This window comes from Pteronotus mesoamericanus, unplaced genomic scaffold (assembly GCF_021234165.1).
Source record: "Pteronotus mesoamericanus isolate MK-2021 breed Mesoamerican mustached bat unplaced genomic scaffold, CSHL_Meso_final scaffold_1186, whole genome shotgun sequence".
Classification (NCBI taxonomy): Eukaryota; Metazoa; Chordata; class Mammalia; order Chiroptera; family Mormoopidae; genus Pteronotus; species Pteronotus mesoamericanus.
In genome coordinates this window covers 8,835,503-8,857,091 of record NW_026555302.1, presented here as the reverse complement: position 1 = coordinate 8,857,091, position 21,589 = coordinate 8,835,503, and the positions used below count along the sequence as shown (strand labels likewise).

General features: G+C 44.6%; 1 protein-coding gene across 1 annotated transcript in view; it reads left to right on the top strand.

Annotated features, from left to right (window-relative positions):
- The window catches only part of BRINP2 (BMP/retinoic acid inducible neural specific 2), a 90,966-nt gene that overhangs the window by 53,402 nt on the left and 15,975 nt on the right, over positions 1-21,589 (top strand). Inside the window, exons 3-4 of the mRNA XM_054587552.1 lie at positions 17,862-18,052; positions 19,106-19,314. Coding sequence (XP_054443527.1) covers positions 17,862-18,052; positions 19,106-19,314 — 400 coding nt within the window. The remainder of the gene's footprint in view (positions 1-17,861; positions 18,053-19,105; positions 19,315-21,589) is intronic.

Genomic DNA, 21,589 nt, shown 5'->3' with positions numbered 1-21,589 from the left:
AAGCACAAATGACTCTCTTTTTACTATGAAACACTAATAATATAAATACTAATAGTTAATATATATTGGGTGCTCACCATATGCCCAACATTTTGCTAAGTGATACATGTAGTTTTTCTTATACAAGGGAGATGCTATTTGTACACACACACTACAGATAAAGACACTGAGATCTGGAGGACGTCTCCTGACTAGGAAGAGGAAGAGCCAACACTCAACCCATAAATTATTATTATTCAATGAAGTCAATAATCTGAGCCTGGTTTCCTAAGGTTCCAAGGAACATGATTCCTCCTGTGGTAACCACCTGTGCTCTGTCCCTCCTGCTCCTATGGGACGCAGAATGTGGGGCAGAAGGTGGGCCGCCAAGGGGCCAGGGGGTGGCTCATCCCACACAAAGGTCCTGTGGTCTTCTGTATCCACTGGAGTCTCCATCTGCACTTGGACTCTGGGAAACCCTCCGTGGGAGGAAGCCACAAGTTAATCCTGGAGCAACTCCCCACAGTAAACGCTGCACGCGTCGGCTTTGCACCACCAGCGTGTTTCCGTCAGGCACGGCGTACACTGACTTTCTGTCAATTGAATCCTCCATGGGAGGGACACTTCATGCCATTTACAAAATGCAGCAGTATCTTATTTTTTTGCAAGGGCAATGGCTTATAAAAACTCAGTGCTAACTCAGCCTCTAGCCCCTGACTTTAGGGTCAGGTAGCTACTGATATATAGACACCAATATCTACTTGGAAGCGACTTCTATTTCAAGAGAGATTTTCACCAAGCCAGAAGTAACCTCTGCTTGTTGGCCTACTTTGTAAATGTGGAGTTGCTTGCAGTGACAGGGTTGACATGTCCTCTGGGGCACTCCTGCTTGCCCGCCACATGCATAGTGTTCTATGGGATTGGGTGAAGCCTCGAAAAGAGACCTGAGGCAGGACCCCCTAGTCAGGGTTAGGGTCTGTAGGCTTGGGTGTGGGCACTTCAGGGTTCCTACATCGGGGCACGGTTTGGCCACGGTGCAGTGACCTGGCAGGGCTTCCTTTGCCTGCTGTGATTTGCCCTCTGCTCTTGACTCTGCCACCATGGCAGGCTCTCCCCTGAGCCCAGAAACATGCTTTCTTTCTACCTCTGCCTGCAAAGAACAAACAAGCTCTGGACGTCAGAATGAGTCAGAGCAAGAAGCTCTGCTGGCCAGGCAGGAGGCCCTGGTGCGAGGAAAATGAGGTCGCCAGAGCCAGCACTGCCCCAAGGCCTCATCACCGGCCCCGGCGCTGGGAGAATTCTCCTTTTCCTTGTGTGCCGGGAGAGTCTGGGTCTTACCTTGGGACGTGCTAGTGACGGAGGAGGGACAGGAAGAAAGGCCCTTTGGGGAGTGAGGTCCCCGAGATCCACAGAGGCATGGAAACACCCACTGATCCCTCGACATCAGCCACATAGTTGGTTTACTAGTAACAGAGGTAAACTTCGGCGCGGTGAGCCAGCCTCTGGCTCAGCTGGTCCTGTGGATGTTCTAAGGGGTGAGTTTGATAAGGACGGTGTGGAGAAGGCAGGTGATGCAAATCCTTGAATGGTAGCCTCAGACAGCGGGAAACTCATGCCCAACTGAGACCTTCTAAAAGGAGCATGACTCTAGAGGCTGACAACACATTCTTTTGTCTTCTGTGATGACTAAGTAACGTGGGGTCCATGTGAAGCCCAAGAGACTACAGACTTAGTGGTTGGCCTAGACAAGAGGCCAAAGCTGCAATGACAGTGTGTGGGTGAGCAGGGAAGCCCAGTGCCGTGGGTAGCAGAACAGGACTGAGTCAAGCTTGATGCTTGAATTACAAGGTTCCTTCTAACTCACTTGCACATCAGCTCTTTCCTATCCAATGCAGACAAACACTCTACAAACCCCCGAGAAGGTGGTCCACAGGCTGGGCTTGCAGAGTTCCATGTCTGCGTGTTCATGGAGCCGATTTCCATTCGACAGCCCCAAACACTCGGAACGGTCTTCCTGATAGTGCATCATCGTCTTTCTCCCCACGATGCCACTTACGGGTCCTGACTCTGCTTCCTCTTATTTTTCTGGACTAAGTCTCAGTGTCTCTTCTTCACAGCACATCTCTAGACAGCTGAAGACGCTTTTGTTCTCCGCGATTCTCAGACCTGTCAGCGCGCCGTCACCGCCCTCCAGGGGTCCTTTCCTCTCCTCCCCTCTGCTCAGTCTCTCCCCAGGCTGTCCTTGCTTCTTTCCCCAAACTCTCCTCTTTTCATCTTTCTTTATAAAGAAGAAACACAAAATTTATTTTGACATAGTCTTTTTTTTGTTTGTTTTGTTTTTTTTTAATCTGAACCAATTCTGGCTCCTATGGAGCTTGCTTGCTCAAGATGTTTGTCCGCGTTCTGGAGTCCCTCAGGCCAGGTGCTTGCCTTTCCCCCGATTTCTTTAACTTCCCACAGTCTGTGCCACTCTCGGAGGCTTGTGACAGCGGGCTGGGGCCCAGGCACGCCTCGGGAAGAGTGGCGACTCTGCTTCGGCACTGGAGCACCTTTAAATGTAGGTAAAAAGTCCTAACTTTTTCCTCAGCTTCTGAAAGAATGGCATCTACCTTCCACTTGATGCGATTCTGTACGGCAGGACTTAGTCTCTGCGGTACAATCAGAGCCAACACGGCACTCGCCATGCTTGCTGTTCCACTGTTTGGCTCTCCTGTGTCCTTTGCTGTGCTTCCTGCTGTGCCCGGCCACCAGGCTGCTGGAACTCGGCCTTCCCCGCCACACCCACCATGTGCGGCAGGTGCTTTCTGTCTCAGAATCCAGCCTCCTCTCTTCTCCAATCCATCCTATCAAAAGTCTTCTCTTCTCACGTGGTGCCCAAATGATCAAACCCAAATGCATTTTTTTTAGAGTAAGAGTCCCTTCCAAATTCACCCTCTCTCTATTTTAACAAATATTCCAGTGAATACTGATTCTGCATCACCAATAACACCTCACTGTTTCTTCCTACTTCTTTGTTCCAGTCCTAGCGAAGGTCTACAGATCGGCCCAACATGGACAGCTCCCAGAGAGCCACATGTCTGTCCACATCCCATTCCTTTGTCCTGCAAAGTCCCTACCATTTTTTTTTTTGCCAGCTGAGCTCTTTCTCACCTTTCAAACTCATTTCAATATCACCTCTTTAGGAAGTCTTTTTTGAGTCCTTTAATAGTTATTCCTTATGATTGCCCTTCAATTTCTTCGTATTTCTGTTATTCATCTTATTTCCTTCCTCTCCCTCTTCCTGTTCCCCCTCCCTCCCCGCTCCCTTCCTTCCTTTTCCTAACTCTTTTTGTTCTTCCCTTACATCTGAGTCCCTTTAGGCAAAGAACACTTCCGATCTCATCTCTGCATCTCCAGCTCCCAGGACCGTGTGGGCCCCATATAAGGATGTGGTAGGGAATAAAACCATTCAGTAAGACTAGGGCATCCTGTGACTGGCTTACATGAAGCAGTAAGCAAGTGGTTGAGACTCCAGGCTCTGGACGTACACTATATGGGTTTAAATTGCCGTTATGCTACTTCTAATTGCATGAACTTGTACAAGTTACTTTGTGTCTGTGCCTCAGTTTTCTCATTGGTAAAATGGGTAGAAAAATAGGTCTTTCTTTATAGAAATCTTTGGTGATAACTGAAAAAACAAATTTGGTTTATTTCAAGACACATGCCCATTCTTTTTGTGACGGCTCTCCTGAGAATACCTACAGAAAACCATGGCATAGGGAAGTCTTGAGAAGCGGAAGAGAAAATGAAGGAAGATTTAGTGGATAAAGAGGAAAGAACGATGGGGCAGTCTTACTCTAGTAAACTCTTTCTACTGAAATTTTCAGTCAGATTTATCACTTAAAGTCCACACTCTGCTCTCTCTAAGTGTAGCCTGCGTTAATCTATGATTTTATGGTTATGGATAGTTCAAAATAAGTCCTTCACATTGGCAGGTGCTTTCCCTGCAGAGATGGCTCACATACCACGATCCCTCAGCACACAAGTCAGTGCCTCCAGACCAGCATCATTTCCCACCTGGACTAAGAAAACAGGAAGAGAGGCCCCACACGGGAGTGTCGCCAAGCTGAGGAGAAACGGGGGCATGGATGTTCAACCGCACAGACAATAAAAAATCAGGTCACTGAAAGGGACCCTCATCTAAGCAGGCAATCAAATCAAGAGTGACGCCCATTTTGCCGGGCTGGAATATAAGATTGACATAATCAAGGTAGTATGAGTCGGAGGAGGCTAAAGCAGGTACAAACAGTCCCCCAATCTTAATAAAAGTTTTCAATTTTTTTCTCGTGTCGCGGTCCAGTGCAATTTATGGAAGGGTAGAAAGGAGATTGCCTCATGAAATCATTCAGCACAAAGTCATTCTACCCAGTCACTCTGGGGGCCTCAGAGTCCCCCCTGGGTCCTGGTAGCCAAGGAATGAGAGAGAGCGTGAAGGACTTCATGGCAGATCTGTGGGCCAGACCCGGGTTCAGACCCATGGCCACACCTCAGACAGAGGACGCTTGAAAACTAAAACGGCTGTGCACTAGGAAGGGCATAGAAACAGCTTAGAGAACACCTTCCAGTTTCTGCCACAATGGGCAGAATGCAAGAAGAGGGTGAAATGCAAAGCCCCGAATTTAACTTCAAAATGGCAACTTCACACCTACAATATATAGGAAACCTGACTTTGCTGTGAAAAAATGAATCTGGCATTGAAAAAAAAAAACGTGAGGTTTGGTTGATTATAGCATTACTGTTAGCTAAGAATACGTTTGTCTTTGGAAGAATGACTACAATATTCAAGTGTATTAATAATGGAAATACATATAATAAAAAGATCATCAACTATCTCCATCTGTTGCTTAACTAAGTGTCCTTGTCTAAGATACTTAAATTATCTGAGCTTCTGCGGCCTTAGCAATAATATAGGACTGAAGCGTGTGCGGTGTATCGGCTAACTACCACTACAATTACGCATATGACAATAACCCCAAAACTCAGTAGCTGAGAGCAATAATCACTTATTCTCACACCTCTGTGCATTGGCTTGGTCAGCTGGGCTTCAGGGCGCAGGTCTGCAAGGGACCCTTAGGACCTTGCGCCAGTGATGCTCACCCTGGGGCGCGGGCTGGAAGGGCAGCGCCTGCAGTCCCCGGGGAAGGCAACTCCCGTGGCAGGCGCAGAGGGGCAGAAGAGAGTGCCATCACGCTGGGCCGCTCAAGGTCTTGGCCGAGAACTGGTGCATGTCACTCCTGTTCATATCCCTTTCTCCACATCAAAGTCACACAGCCAAGTCCAATGTCAACGGTGGAGGGAAATAAGCGGCATCCCTACCGGTGAGTCATACTGCAAAGTCACATGTCAAAGGACATTCTCACACAGAGGAGGAGGAGACGTCAATCGCACACGCTGACCTTCGTACGATTGTGGTGATGATCAAAAAAATACGTAAAGCCTCCCAAGCTGGCAACACAGGAGCTCAGGAAAGAAGCACTGCGACGATGGTCATAGGGCTCGTGGTAGTGATGTACGCATTCGGATGCTGTATCCTAGCGCGCTCTAGGTGGCTCAGAAAACGCCCACTGAATTGTGTTTCATCTGGGTGGCCATTTTAAAAAGAAATATACTGCTCTGGCCGGTGTGGCTCCGTTGGTTGGAGCATCATCCTGGAGACCAAAAGGTTGGGGGTTTTATTTTCAGTCAGAGCATATACCTAGGTTGCCAGTTTGATCCCCAGTCAGGGCACATATGGGAGGCAGCCAATCAATGTCTCTCTCTCTCTCTCTCTCTCTCTCTCTCTCTCTCTCAAATCAATAAATGTATTTAAATATAAATAAATAAAAAGAAGAAAGAAATATATGGACCAGCTAGATTGCAAGCAGACACAGTTGAACATAAGGGCCTAGAGATCTACAAACTGTATTAAAATAACTGAAAATATTTAGTCCAAAGAAGAGTGGCCCATATAAAAAGTAAGTGCACCTCAAATACCTGAAGGGCCACCTGAAGGGCAAAAGGAATAAATGTGTAGACTAATAGGAGGGTCTGCCAGTCTGGGGGAATTCTCTTAGCGTTAAGCAGAGGATGGGAAGCCCATGGACACGTGCTGGGGACAAGCATAGCAGGGGCTGTCTGCGTGCCGAGCAAAGATGAGGACAACGGGAGGTGCAGAGTGGCAAACAGTGCCCATTCTTCCACAGCTGAACAGAGGAGCGGTGGGGAGCAGGTTGGGAGGTCAGGACAGACCCGGGTTTCTGTACCTGGGAAAACACAGACCTTAGCCCCCTCTTCATTTCCTTCCGCTCTCACAGATCCATGGGTCCTCTGCTCCCACGTGCCTGTTTGTATTGCATGTTGATGCCACACAACTCTCGGTGCCCTCTCCAAGCCCCTGGGCCCCAACAGGGCAGAGTAAGATTCCCCAAACACGGGTCTCTTCCTCTCCTTTAAGCTCCTCCACGTCTCTCCCAATCAGCCTTAATTAAACTGTTGAAAGCTGCAGCTTGATTTTAATTAGAGCAAAATTGGGAAGATTAGAATGAAATTGGCCAATCATTGTTTACGGGCCGTTGTTTGAGAACACAGCAGGCTGTTAAATTACCTCCATGCCGGGCTTCTTGAATTCTCTCAGACAGTGGGAGGGACGGGGCAGTGGGCTTCAGGGGGGCTGGCCTCCACTCTGCTCTTGCAGCTCCGGAGCTGCAGGGTCCAGGTGTCATTTGACCAAATGGCTCCTGGATGGAAGCCTCCCTGCCTGGGGATGTCTCCCAGCCACCACGGTGAACAAGGCAGAAGAAATTCCAGAGCAGTCTGACAGAGGCGTCCAGTGGTCTCGGAGCTTGTGCACAGGTCCTAGACAAAGGCAGGGAGTCACTCATGGCAGGGGGCCTGGGTTCCCATCACACTCTACCACGATCGGCCCACACTCAGGCCACTTCCTCAGCTTCTCTGTCACGTCCTTCGTTAACTTGTAAAAGTTAACAGTTGAGTTACAATAGTTCCTCTTCCTCTTTTCCGAGGTCCTTGTATAGGTAAAATAGTTGAGTGTGTGTGTGAAAATTGTGTACAAATTTTTTAAAAATCTAAAAGAAAGCTCTACAACAATATAAGAGATTATGGTGTTTATCATCATTTCTTTTTACAGCTCAGACTGATCATGTCTTACTCATTACAGCAGTCAAGGCTCTGATAGCCAAGCACATTACAATACTCTGCTGGTGAGACAGAAGTCTCCTGATGATGTGATGTGTCTAGAAACCTTGCCTTCTGTACATAAGCCAAAACATGACTGATCCCTCAGCCTCTCAAATGTCCAGTCAGAGACCATAAGAACACCTTAGCTGAGTCGTGGGGCCAATAACTGACATCCCTCAATGTGTACATGTTGGTCCTGGCTATTCTTGCTCATGTGAGCTTTCAGGATGAAGGATGGGAGCACTATGAAAAAAAGAAAAAATGGTAATGTCTTAGCTTGGTGGGTTGGCTCCTGTGATGGAAGCCTTAGCCCCGGATGTGAGGTATAGTGATATAAAAGGACGAAAGAAAAGGCTGCTTTGTGTCTGGAACTCTAGGACAATTAGTGGCACAATAATCAGCAGGGTCTGTTGAGACTCCTGTATCAAACTGGCCAATCTCGAGTTATTTGGGAAAAGGCACCGCCCCAAAAGAAAGGTGGGCTTTGAGAACAAAGACGTTTGCAGGTGTCCAGGACTGGCTGGTAGGTGAGAAGTTTTTCCATGGTCACTGATTGACAGTTGACATAGACAGAGACAGGTCACAGGAAAAATGACAAGAAAACTGTGTCTTTGGCTTAAGGCTAATCCATCCTTTTGGCTTTGAAGTTCTTAAATATTTTATTCAAGAGCCTGTCTTGTGTCTTCCTTAATTTTTCAAGGAAAACCAACCATATTTTTTTCTTACAAGAGAGTTCATACCAAAATAACCGCATGGAGACTCGAAAGCTCAGTCCCTTTCAGCACTGCAGCCCCTTAGGAGCCTGAGGTCTGGAGGAGTGGCGCCGCCCCCCGCCCCCCGCCCCCGCAACGGAGGTCACTGGAAATAGGTCAGAAGGGGACTATTCCCCACCACGGGAACATTCTTTCTACCACTGTTTTCGGAGTGGTGCTTGGCGCTGGGCACCCGGGGCCGCCTTGAGGCCTCTCCCAGCTCTTCAGAGGTCAGCCCTGATTTGAGAAGTGCCGCCCGCGCGAGCGCGTGCCGATGCGCTGGCTCTGATGGGAGAGCATCGACTCCCCCGCAGTGAACCTCAGTCCAACTCAGGAAGAACAGCAGGGCTCCTGGCCCTCAGGGGCACAGCCACGCGCGTGTCCAGCCTGAACAGGCACCACAGCCCGGAGGAGGGGAGCGGGCACAGCACACACTCGGTACACAGGAAATGTGTCTTTCCAAATCCCCACATCGGTGGCCTTGAAGGCGGGCCTGACCAGGCCTCCCACACAGAGATGGAAAGATACGTGGGATACGCCGATTAGAAACTAGGAGCAGAGGAATCTGGCTGTTAGGGTCTCAGGACTACTGCCCACACTGCAGGCTGCAGGGTGCATTACTGTAGATGTCAGCCTCTCCAGAGGTATAGCTTTGTTTTTGTTTTGAAACTATGGATTTTTTTTGGTTTAAATATGCTTCGCCCTCAAGGCTGCCTAGAGAGGGAGGCTTCCTAGGTAATGATTCTTCACGGGGCCAGATCAGTGTTCTCAGTTTCCAAGCTCGGGACGCGGTGCCTCAGCGGGCAGCTGCTGGAGACAGCGCCCGGGATGGAAGCCCCCCACTGTGCTCTTCCAGAGTCTTTCATCTTCACCGCTGAGGGGAGCCAGGACCCTGCAGGGGACCCCCACGGGCAGCATCCCTGCTGACCCCGGGTAACAGGAGGAACACAGTGCTCTGGAATGGATGGTGCCATGGCGGTCAGTAGCTATGACTGGGAGGCATCTATTTCCATCTACATCTTTTAAATGAGGAACACCTTGAGCATGTAGGACTCTCATGGAGACCCTTTTGCTGCAAACCCAGAGCTGGCCTGGGCCCAAAGACCCCCCAGAGCTCCTGTTGCCTGAGGCTCAGCACTGCTGTTCCGCTTTCCTCCTGCAGCTCCCTTTGGATTCTGGGAAAATCCCTGAACTCATGTACATCAGAAGCATTGTTTATTGACAATCTGGACCATTAGTGTTAAGCAATTTGAGACAGAGATACCTACCCTCTCTTTAGAATATAGATAGAGATTTTGAGTTAGAACTGAAACATTCTGAGTGTAGGTATGTGGAACTGCTTTTATCTAACACATCAGATTTTACCCGCCAAACTGGGTTATACCTTTCCTAAACTTTGTTTTGGCTGTTACTAATCATTTTATGGGCATGTTAAGCCTTTGGCAGAAATATATGTTGCTAATCCTAGGCTAACCTAAAATACAATGGCAAAGGAACTCAACTTCCATTAATTACGCAGTTTTCTGAAGCACCCCGTGGGAGTGCAGCGTGGACACCTTTCACAGGTGACGTCCACGCAGGAGAGCTCTGGTCACCCTCTGGCTCGACCTGTGGGCCCTTCGTGGAATGGCCTCCCTGTTCGAAAGGCACTTGCCAAGGGGGCTTTATTCTCATTTGAAACATTTGCTTCCTCAGGCTGTTTTCTGCAAAACAAACCCAGCCAGAGAAGATTTGAAGAGAAATGGCTAAAGTGAAATGAAGATTTATTTGTGGTATTAATTGAAACAAAGATGACGGCTTCACTGAAGTAATGTGTGTTAATTAATTGATATATAGAAAATATCGTTTTCCTAGGGGAAAGAACAGGAACCTGGATTATTTTAGTACTGGGAAAAAAGTACTAAATGAACAATCAGGAATGAACATTTATTCTTTGAATAGCTCAGGCTGCTTTCCAGCACTGACTTCTGAGGGTTTCAGATGCTGCAAAGAACCAGGTTAATATGTTCTATAATCACATTTGTACCACTTTCTGACTCAAACTCCATTCTCAGACATTTTTCCTAGTATTATAATTTCATGAAGGGCTCCGAAGGGCAAGGAGAAACTTAGTGAAGTCGGAGACACAACCACTGGGCACCACCAGAGGCTGACCTTCCTGCAGCCAGCTGAGGCCTTATGACCAGTTCTGACTCGACAGCATCCTCATGCATCTGTTTTTTTTTTCATGAAACTCACGCCCCGCCCCGACACACACATGCGTACATTTTCCGCTCACAGCGTCATGATGGCCCCTCGGAGTTTCTCAGGGCGGGTGGTGCAGCAGGGTGGTAGAACCGGTGGGTCCCGGAGCCTGTATTTAAATTCTCACGCCTCCACCTACTAGGTGTTACCTACTGGGAAATTAACTTATTTCTGCCTCAATTTCCTCATCCATTAAACGAGGGTAATTATATCTTTCCTTTTATAGGGATGTTTTAAATATTATATTGGTTGATACTTATGTTTGGAATGCCTGGCACATAGTAAGAATGCATTCAGTGTTAACCCTTAATTTTTATTTGCTCATAAAAAGCTTCCTAAAACAGCATCATTCATTTTTCCAAGTTATTCTGTGTTACAATTTCCTGAGCAGCCACAGGGGTTGGAATTAGGCCTTTATCTCTGATTCCTCCCCTGGTAACCTGCATATGGACTTGATTTTTTTCTTAGGGCTTTATTTCTCCTCCTGCAAATGCATGCATTGAAATCACCTTAATACAAAAAGGTTTTGCTTTGGTGTATACATTGCACTGTGCTTTAGATGCACAGTAAACTCAAGTTTTGTATAGATAATTAAAAGAATGAAATGTTCCAGGCAATGAAAATATTTTTGTTAGAAGACAGTAAACATTAAAATTAGAATACAATAGAATACACTTAACCTAATCTATACAAGGGAATACTGTTATAGAAAGAACAGTCTGTTGTTGACCTGGGTCTTAATCTCAGCTCTGCCATTCACTATCTGATTTGCAAGTTCCTTTCTTAACTCTCTGGGTCTCACTGTTGCTATTGTCACCAGCATCTCAGTTGTTGCCTACATCACTGGGGGAGGGTCAGTGCACAGCTTTTTGTTCTGATTCTAGTACCAACTGGTTATATTGCTTCAGGCAAACCACTCCCGTTTCTGTTTCAAGGTTTTCTCTTAACCTAAGAGGGTTGAAATAGATCTTCCCAACTGATGTGCGTGCTGGTGCCGGTGGTGCTGCGGATGAGCGAGGGGGTGCGTCCGCAGACTGATGCCCTCAGCCCTTGGGGCAGCTGGGCAAGGTCTGGGGTAGCGGGAATCCCTGGGCTGGTCTCCTCAGGGCTGAGCAGCCTTGCTCATTGGTCCCAATGCACCCCATAAAGAGAGTGGTCAATGAACACAATAATGTGAAATAAAATTGGCAAATAACACCCAAATGTTTCTTCTAAATAACAGTCCAAATTTCCCTCTTGGTAACGGTGTGACATCAGGCAAATTACTTAGCTTTCTGGGCTTCAAGATCCTCATTCATGTAAGTAAAGCATATTCAAAACTCTTCGGTTTAGATAAAATGCACGATTTTCCAAGTATGATGCTGGACAAAGGAAGGTGAGAACTAAAGAGCAAAACTCCAAGGCTGTTGCTACTTGGGGGTACCTTTAACACCAGCAGTGTGGCAGAAATCATTAGACCCACTGCAGAGGTCTGCGCTGCTGGTCACTAACACTGGCCGTAAAGCACAGCGGAGTCTGAGTGACGGCTCTGTCCTTACTGGACTCGAGCCGTGGAGAGCCATGGGAAACTGTCCATGTTCATGGGAGACAGTAGAAGGGGACCCAGACTCAGTTTAGATTAAAGCGCAAGAAAATGCCATTAGTATCCTGACTTCTGTGTATATATTACAAATGCATGAAATTATGTCGAGAAGTTAATTTTTATAAATCAAATCTAATTTTCTCATTGTATATAATGCTTTATTTTTATTTCAGCTCCATCACTCATGGGTGGTTGTGTCTATGTATTCTCATTCTGCAACTTTTTAAAAACAAGTTGTCAATAATTTGCAAACAACCAAAGGATGTGCAAAGCTGTGACATAAAATAAATGACTGTTTTAAATAAATAAGATAAATGAGTCATTAAATCATTCAATACTAAATATGTTGAAGATCTAGTATGGTTCTATTGCTCCTGAGTAAGACAGAAAGAATCAAACCGGTCCTCATAGGGCTTATGTTCTGGTGGGAGAGAAAGAGAATTAAAAGACATACTACACATCAGGGAGTGGTAAGCGCTAGGAGATACATAAAACAGAGCATGGGGATGGAGTGAAAGAATAAAAAGGGTGCGCCCGTGGATGGGATAATCAGGGAGAGCTCCTTTGAGAAAGTGTTGTTCAGCAGTCCTGAATGAAGGGGCTGGGCAAGCAATGGGGCCGTTGATTTTTATTATTAGGTTTAAGAAAAGCGGGAGTCACCTCTATGGTAAGATGGCCTCTCCTTTTAGTGAGGGGCTTTGACCATTGTAAGAAACTGGAAGAATGGCTGCCTTTTTCCCCTCCGGCAAGATAAATGCTATAAAGTCTACATGATAATAATCTAGGCTAGAAATTCTTTATTAGTTAATAAACTATAGATGTGGCTACAACAAAGCAGAGAAGCTGGATTTGGTGTCAGAGTAAAAAAAATTATCACAATGATCACTAAGACCAATGTCAAGGAGCTTATAACCTGTTTCTCTTTTACAAGTTTAATGGTTTCAGATCTTAAGTTCAAGTCTTTAATCTATTTTGAGTTGATTTTTGAGTATGGTGTAAGATAGAAGTCTAGTTTCATTCTTTGTATGTGGTTATCCAGTTTTCTTAACACCATTTATTGAACGGGGTATTCTTTTCTCAATGTATATTTTTTGTTTGTTTGTCATAAATTAATTGGCCATACTTGTGTGGCTTTATTCCTGGGTTCTCTATTCTGATCCATTAAACTATGTGTCTGTTTTTATGCCAAGACCATACTGTTTTGATTTCTAGAGCTTTGTAACATAGTTTGAAATCAAGAAATGTGATGCATCCCATTTTGTTGTTCTTTCTCAAAATTGGTTTGGCTACTCTGGTCTGTTGTGGTTCTGTGGAAATTTTAAGATTTTTTTTTTATTTTGTGAAAAATAATGCCACTGGAATTCTTATAGAGATTGAAATGAAACTGTAGAGTGCTTTGGGTAGTATAGACATTTTAACAATATTCATACTTCCAATCCATGAGCATGAAATATCTTTCCATTTGTTTGTGTCATTTTCTGTCATCAATGTATTATAATTTTCAGTATATAGACCTCTCATATCCTTGGTCAAATTTATTCCTGGGTATTTTATTCTCTTTGATCCAATTGTAAATGGGATTGTATTCTTAATTTCTCTTTTTGATATTTCATTACTAGTTTACAGATATGCAGCAGATTTTTATATAGAGACTTTTTATCCTGCAATTCTACTGAATTTTTTATTAGTTCTAATAGTTCTTTGGCAGAGTCTTCAAGATTTTCTATACGTAATATCAGGTTATCTACAAATAGAGACAATTTTACTTCTTCCTTCTCTATTTAGAATCATTTCACTTCTTTTTTTGCCAAGCTGCTTTGACAAGGACTTCCAGTACTATACTGAATAAAAACGGTGAGAGGGACCAACCTTACCTTATTGCTGATCTTAGAGAAAAAAACTTTCAGCTTTTCATCACTGACTACACTGACTACGATGTTAACTGTGGACTAGTCACATATGGCCTTTATTATGTTGAGGTGTGTTCGTTCTATACCAACTTTGTTGAGTTTTTTAAATTATAAATGGGTGTTGAATTTTGTCAAATGATTTTTCTGCCTCGATTGAGATAATCATATGATCCTTAATTTTGTTAATGGTATACCACATTAATTGACTTGTGAATGTTAAACCATCCTTTCATTCCTGGAATAAATCTCACTTGATCATGGTGCATGATCCTTTTAATGTACTGTTGAATTCACTTTGCTAATATTTTGTTGAGAATTTTTGCATCTATGTTAACAGCAATATTGGCCTGTAATTTTCTTTTTCTTTCTTTTTTATAGTGTCCTTGTCTGGTTGTGGTATAAAAGTAATGCTGGCCTTGTAAAATGAATTTGGCAGTTCTCCCTCCTCTTTTTTATTTTTATTGTTTTGAATGGCTTGAGAAAAGATTGGTATTATAAATTCTTCTTTATGTTTTTGGTAGAATTCACCAGGGAGGCAATCTGGTCCTGGACTTTCATTGGTTCGGAGATTTTTGATTACTAATTCAGTCTCCTTACTAGTAGGAATTGGTCTGTGCAGATGTTTTATTTCTTCGTAATTCAGTCTAGGTAGATGTTTCTAAGAATTTATACATTTCTTTTAGACTGTCACATTTTTTGGTGTGTAATTGTTATAGTAGTATCTTGTGATCTTTGTATTTGGTGGTATAAGTTTTAATGCCTCCTCTTTCATTTCTAATATTATTTATTTGAGTTTGTTTCTTTTTTTCTTGGTTAGTTCATCTAACACCTTATCTACTCTCTTTTTTCCAAAAAACCCCAGCTTTTATTTGATTAATTCAGTTGATTTTTCAAGCTCTACATATTTCATTTCTACTCTGATTTTTATTTTCTTCCTTACTAACTTTGGGCTTGGTTTGTTCTTTTCTAGTTCTTTGAAGTTAGGTTGCTTATTTGAGATCTTTTTCTTTTAACATAAGCATTTATTACTATAAACTTCCCTCTTAGAGATGCTTTTGCTGCATCCCATAGTTTTTGTATTTGTGTTTTCATTTGCTTCACCACACCCACACACACAATTTCTCATTTGATTGTTCAGGAGTATATTGTTTAATCTCCACAAATTTGTAAATTTTCCAGTTTTCCTACTGTAATTGATTTCTAATTCCACAGCATTGTAGTAAAAAATGCATGATGGGATTTTGATATTCTTAAATATATTAAGATTTGTTTTGTGGCCTAACATATCATCTATCCTGGAGAATCATCCATGTGCACTTGAGAAGAATGTGTATTTTGTTGCTGTTGGGGTGGAATGTTCTATAAGTATATGTTAAGTCCATCTAGTCCATTGTTTTTTTGTTAATTTTCTGTCTGGATGATATATCCATGGTATAAAGTGTGGTACTGCAGTCCCCTTCTATTACTGTATTGCTGTCTATTTCTCCCTTCAGATCGGTTAATAGTTGCTATACATATATTTAGTTGCTCCTGTGTTGAGGGCATACATATTTACAAATATTACATTTCCTCAATGAATTGATATCTTTATCATCATATAATGACCTTTTTCTGTCTCTTGTTAGTCTTTGGTTTAAAATCTATCTTGTCTGGTGTAAGTACAGCTATTTTTCTGGGGGGTGTCCATTTGCATGGATTGCCTTTTTCCATTCTTTCACTGTCAGTATAAGTGTCCTTAAAGCTGAAGTGAGTCTTTTGTAGGCACTGTATAATTATGTCTTGTTTTATTTTACTCCATTAATCTGCACTGTATCTTTTTATTGGCCATCCAGCGAATAAGAAATGAGATCAAGAAATTGTTTTTCACATGATGGTGGGATTTAGAATAGAAAACACTTTTGACAAATACCCTATACTTTTATTAAAATGTAGGATTTTATGTACAAAGGAAATAAATAATAATAATGTATTACTATGAGCTTGTCTGCTTAGATAAATAAAGCCCCACAGCAGGATCTTTAAAAGACTTAGTCACCCCTTTTCATGGATTTCCCTGAAAATGTTTGGCCACGCCCCTCCCCTGTCTCAGTCTCTAGGTTTAGCTGCGGGAAATCTATAGCCTCAAATTGGGCACAGGTTTTTATTTATTTATTTTGAGTTATTTTACCCTCCTGCAGCCCTTCCTTTTGTACTTCATGAATCTGGGGGGAAGTTAGACCAAGGTGTGGCCTTGTCATGATGAGAAGAGCTGGGGAGGATGAAGAGGAGAAGAAGCGTTGACTCTTGTTGCTTCCTAAGGCTGCGGAGCTGGTCCTTACCAGTGTAATTTAAGACACCCTAGAAGACGTCTTTCTTACAAATGCATGGGGTCCTTTAAATGTTATCCCAGGACAAAGATTCCCCCTGGAAATCAGTCCCCTGTAACATATACACCACTCAATGAGGGAGAAAGCATGAAGTTCAAAATTCTAGATGGAACTTGAAAGGCACTTTGGCATCTTCTAGAATAGGGCTTCTCATACTGTGGGTCCTCTCAGTTCCTTTCAAGAGGTCCATGTTGACATTTGCACTGAAGGTCCAAAAACAATGGTGAATAAAATCCCTGGCATCTTAGTTTGAAGAAAGGCAGTCTCACGGAATGATACCAGTAGTCACGTATCCTTCATCATTACATACTTGCAACTAAAGACACACACGCACATACATGTAGGCTAGTTTTATGTAAGAATGTCCTTGAAGCAGTACGATTTATTAATTTCATTAATAAATGAAGTTTATTACTTCTGTGACAGCACTGTGAGCTCAACTAGCCACTTTCTTCATGGGACTATTTTTTTCTTCACAACCAACAGACAAACTGTGGTTATTCAGACTTTAGTGTCTGGCAGGCATTTTCTCAAAAAAAAAAAAAAAAATGAAGTAAGCTTGTTTCTTTAAGGAAAACAACTGACAGTATTTATTACCAATGATAAAATTTAAGCTTTCAAAGAAAAATGAGAATTTTGGAGAACTCCTATTTGTCATTGTGAGCTTGACAGCTTCCCAATATTTAAAGACTTTTCTGATGGGATTGGTGGTAATATTAATGAGTATAATGTTTTGATATTATATAATGAAAAGTGTCAAAATGCGGAAGACCTGAATAACTCAGTGTTCCCATATTTTCCAGATGACTAATGCACGATGTTACAAAATAAGAAGCCTAGAAAGATCTACTCAAATTACAATCTGTAAGACTGGATTTCAATGTAACAGAGCATGAGAAGTTCATTGACATGGTTTCAGATTGCACATGGGAACTAACCTTTAAGAAACTATACTTGTTGAGTTTAGTGCAGTACCATAGAAGAATATCAACAATTATCACAGCAGATTGAGTGCAGAAGCAAATACAAGGATGCAGCTCTCACTTGCTCAGTGAGACACTGAAGAGATTTGCAAAAATGCAGCAATGCCACACCTCTTGCTAAATCCGTTTTATTTCAATTTGTTTCAGAACATACAGTCACTATCATAAAATGTTATTTATGTCGTATATAATGGATTTACTGCTGTTATCTTTAAATGAAATAATGAACTAATTAATTACTCTCCTCAGCTTTAATTTCTAAAATGGCAATTATCAATAGATGTAAGCCACACAAACACATGATGGGGCAAAAGTAGGTTTACAGTTGTGAGTACGCGAAACAGAGTTTGTTTTTACATTATTATTTATTAACTATTGTTATTTTCCGTACAAATAACTGTGAACCTACTTTTGACTCACCAAGTATACAGGACACAATCAATATGAAGAGTATGAAGGGTTCCTGAGACCAAAACGTTTGAGAACTGCTGTTCTAGGCCAACATGTGACTTTACGAATGGGTAATTGAAGCCATGACAGGTGACGTGATTGATCCACACGGGAGCCAACTGTGACGAGAACCCATCGCTGCAAACAGCTGTCTGGTGTGCCCACTGTTTGTTTCCCCCGCTACACCACACCCATGACTGCCTTCGTACGAACGAGCTCTGAGCTATTCCCAGCGAGAGAGGTCATAAGAATAGGTTGTGATGGAGCTCAGCCAGCGCTGAGAGGCTACCAGGGGAGGCAGAACATGACCTACTGCAGGTTTTACGTCCCTTGTTCCAAAACACAGGGAGCCCTTCCTTATCCCTTGACTCTTCCTCTAGGGAGTTTGCCCGTTGGAAAGTGAACAGCTTGGTTCTGGAAAGGAAGGACTTCTTCGGTTTGCCACTGCCTCTAGCCCCAGAGTTCATTCGGAACATCCGCCTCCTGGGAAGGAGACCCAACCTGCAACAGGTGACTGAAAACCTGATCAAAAAGTACGGCACTCACTTCTTACTTTCCGCCACCCTTGGAGGTAAGCAACATCATGAACCTGCACGAGTCAGTTGCCGGGTTGTGGAAAATGCTTTAAGGCCCGCTAAGGACAGCTCCCATAGCCTTCCTGGATCTTTTGTTTTTCCTGGCCTATAATTGCCTGAGAAATGTTTCCTTTATGGTGCCTTTGAGAATAGTATAGTTTCCTCATATCCAAATTCACTCCCGGCCATTGCTGGTTGCTCACCAGCAGCCTCCTGAGGATGGGGTGTGGAACAAAGAGAATGGGGGACACAAAGGCTCCTGCTAAGCCCTTGCCAGCAGGCGGTGCTCCCAGTTTTCCCTGGCCTGGGCCGTTTCACCCCGAACCTTCTCCACATCCCAACACTGGCTGTGGATACAGCTGTCAGACCCATGGGCAGGGAAGTGAATGCCTGTTGAGTCCCTACCGCTGCTTCCTCTTTGTTAAAGACTAGGGATCAGAGGAGCCAACTCTATTGACTCTGGCCTGGCTGCAGGCGAGGGCGGGGGCGGGGATGCTGCAACCTGGGCTGGATCCAGGGCAGAATCAGGAGCTCCGAGGAGGCAGAGTTCTCTGTGCCCTGGGAAGAAGAAAGCAGGATTTATTATGACATTTAGCTTGCTGTCTGATGGGCGAAAAGGAGCTCTCCGAGGGCTCAGGCAGCTGCCGCAAGTGGTAGGTGCTGAGTGTTTGATGGGGAGAGAGGACCTTGAACTTCAAGGCTTTTGCCCTTTTGGAGGGAGCAGAAATATCCATCGCAGGTTCTCATAAACAACTTGAGAGGAAGAATTTTTTCTCCCCCATGGAGGTAGATTGCCCGAGATAGAGATCGATAGAAGATGTTAAATGGATAAGCTGGAAGTGAGGGGAATGAGGCACACAGGACTAAGGAAAGGGAGGGGGCCTCCCCGGCAGGGACGCGGCCTGAAGAGATTTTTCTAACCACGGTACAGGGTGGGGAAGAGGCAGGAGCGACGGGCTCCTTCTTTCCTGGCCAGAGTTGCGTGTTCTCCCATGTAGGGGATGAGGGAGCAGAAGGCCTCACCGATGAACCCACATTGTTTGCTCTAGGAGAAGAGTCCCTGACTATTTTTGTGGACAAGCGGAAACTGAGCCGAAAGACAGAGACCGCAGGAAGTGCCCCCACCGTCGGGGGCAGTGGGAACAGCTCGGCCGTGTCCCTGGAGACCCTGCATCAGCTGGCAGCCTCTTACTTCATCGACAGAGAGAGCACTCTGCGACGGCTGCACCACATCCAGATAGCCACAGGCGCCATCAAGGTAAGGGCCGAGAGGTGCGGTGCGGGCGGGGCGGTGGCAGGCTGGCCACGGGAGCGCCAAGTCAGCCGGGCCTGACTGACAGGGACAGAACGCTTTCCGATGGAGCCACAGCCAGCCCTCCACGCGGTCCAGGTCTTCATTCAACAGCAAGCAGTCACGTAGCATCTACTCTGAGGCTGACTCGAGAGAGACAGACGAGGTCCCTACATTCTAGTTACATTCTAGTAGGGGATAGAAATGATAATTAAATATCAACAAAGCACTGTCAGGTAATGATAAAAAAAAACAAGACGGAGTCATAGGCACAGATTTCCTGGGGTGAGAGAAGGGAGCAGATAACGTTCACCAGACTGGCCAGGGAAGGGCACCTTGCATTTAGATTTTGAGGCTGAGATGCGAATGAGGAAAAGCCTGCTGTGGGTAGATCTGAGGGAAGAGCGTTCAGGCAGAGGGAACAGCAAGTGCGAAGGCCCTGAGGCAGGAACCAGCTTGGCGCCTTGGTGGGACAGAGAAGACTGCCGTGACCGTGGCGAGGCGACCAGGGAAGGCACGGGCGCGGGAGGAGGTTCGAAAGTAGGCTGCGGCAGGGTTACACGCCATGGTGAAAGATTTTACTATACGTCCAGGTACAACAGGAAACAACTGGAGTGTTTTAAGCAAAGGAGTGATATGATCAAACATATTCGCAGAAGATCACTATTCCTGTAATTTTATAACTCTAACCTTCATCCCATTGTTTCTACTTACATCTAGGAAAGTTCTAGAATAGTTCATATTTCTTTAAAAAAGAGAAGACCAGCGAAAATACTTGAGAATACTTGATTTTAAAAATTCTAAATATACAGTTAGGTTGACAAGTAAGGGTTGATCTTCATCTTATACCCTGCCTTTATTCTGCCTGGAACTCACGAGGAGGTTCTGTGTATTTATCTAAGGTTCAGTAAATATTTTGAACACCTATTGTATGTCAGGCACTGTTCAGGGTCCTGAGAATCCAAGAGTGAACAAAATATTTTAATTCCATGACCTCATGAAGCTTAAATTCTAGTGGTGGAGACATAATTAAGTAAATATGCCATGGCAGGTGAGAGGAACGGTATGAAGACATGAAACCAGGGAGAAGAGGGTGAGGGGGCCTGGTGCTCTAGGGAACACCCGGCTGAAGGAGCATCATCTAAGCAGAGGTTTGAACGGAGTGATGGGGTGAGCCCCATGGGCATCCTGCGCGAGAGCGTTCCAGACAGAGGGAAGAGCAAAGGCAACTGCCCTAAAGCGGGAGCGTCCTTGGTGGGATCCAGGAGCGCCGCCCGGAGCGGAGTCAAAGCGGGGTAAAGTGGGAGGTGAGGCGACGGCGGTCTGGGGCCAGATCATGAGGGCACTGCTGATCACTGACCATCACCGTGGTCAAGATTCAAATATATTTTGATCTAGAGCCTACGGGATGACTCAGGAACTGGAAGAGAGGAGTCAAGACTAACAGCAAGATTTTTGGCCTGAGCAACTGGATGAACAGAGATTCCATTTGCAAAGAAGGATGACACTGGGGGACACGCAGATATGAAAGGAGTAAATCAAAAGTTTGGTTTCTGACATATTGAATTTGACATTTCTATTAGACGTCCAAGTAGAGATATCTAATAGGCAGTTGGATAGGAACACCAGGATTTCAAAAGGTCATGACTGGAGATATAAATTTGGCATACAAATATATATGTGTGCATAGCTGGTATTCAAAACAGGGAAAAGGATGTGATGAGATCACGTGAGGAGTGACTGTAGCTGGGAAGGCGGCCCTAGGGCTGAGGTGTGTGTGAAGCACATCGATGTTTGGAAAGGGGGCGAGGAGGCAGATCTGACAGAGGAAGCTGAGACAAAGCGGAAAGGCATGAAGAGCACCAGACTCAGGTCCCTAAGCCACGTGAAGGAAGTCTGTCACAGAAGAAGGAGCAGGCAACTAGGCTAAATGTCCTTGAGCAGTCACATTGAGGACTGACCTTCAATTTGGCCACATGGAGGTAACTAGGAACCCAGAGAAGGCCAGTGTCAGCGGCAGGAAGGTACAAAGGGCTGAGAGGAGAAGGTTCAAGAGAGAAGGCAATGGGTATGGAATCAGAGTAATAGAGGCGATGCGTTAGGATTTTTGCTATAAAGAAAAATGGGCAATAGCTGGAGAGTGATGTGGGGCCAAGGGAGGGAGTGTTTTTGTGTTTCAGATAAGAGATGGTCCAGAATATTGGCATGGTGATTGAAATTCAGTAGAGGGGGAGAAAGTGCT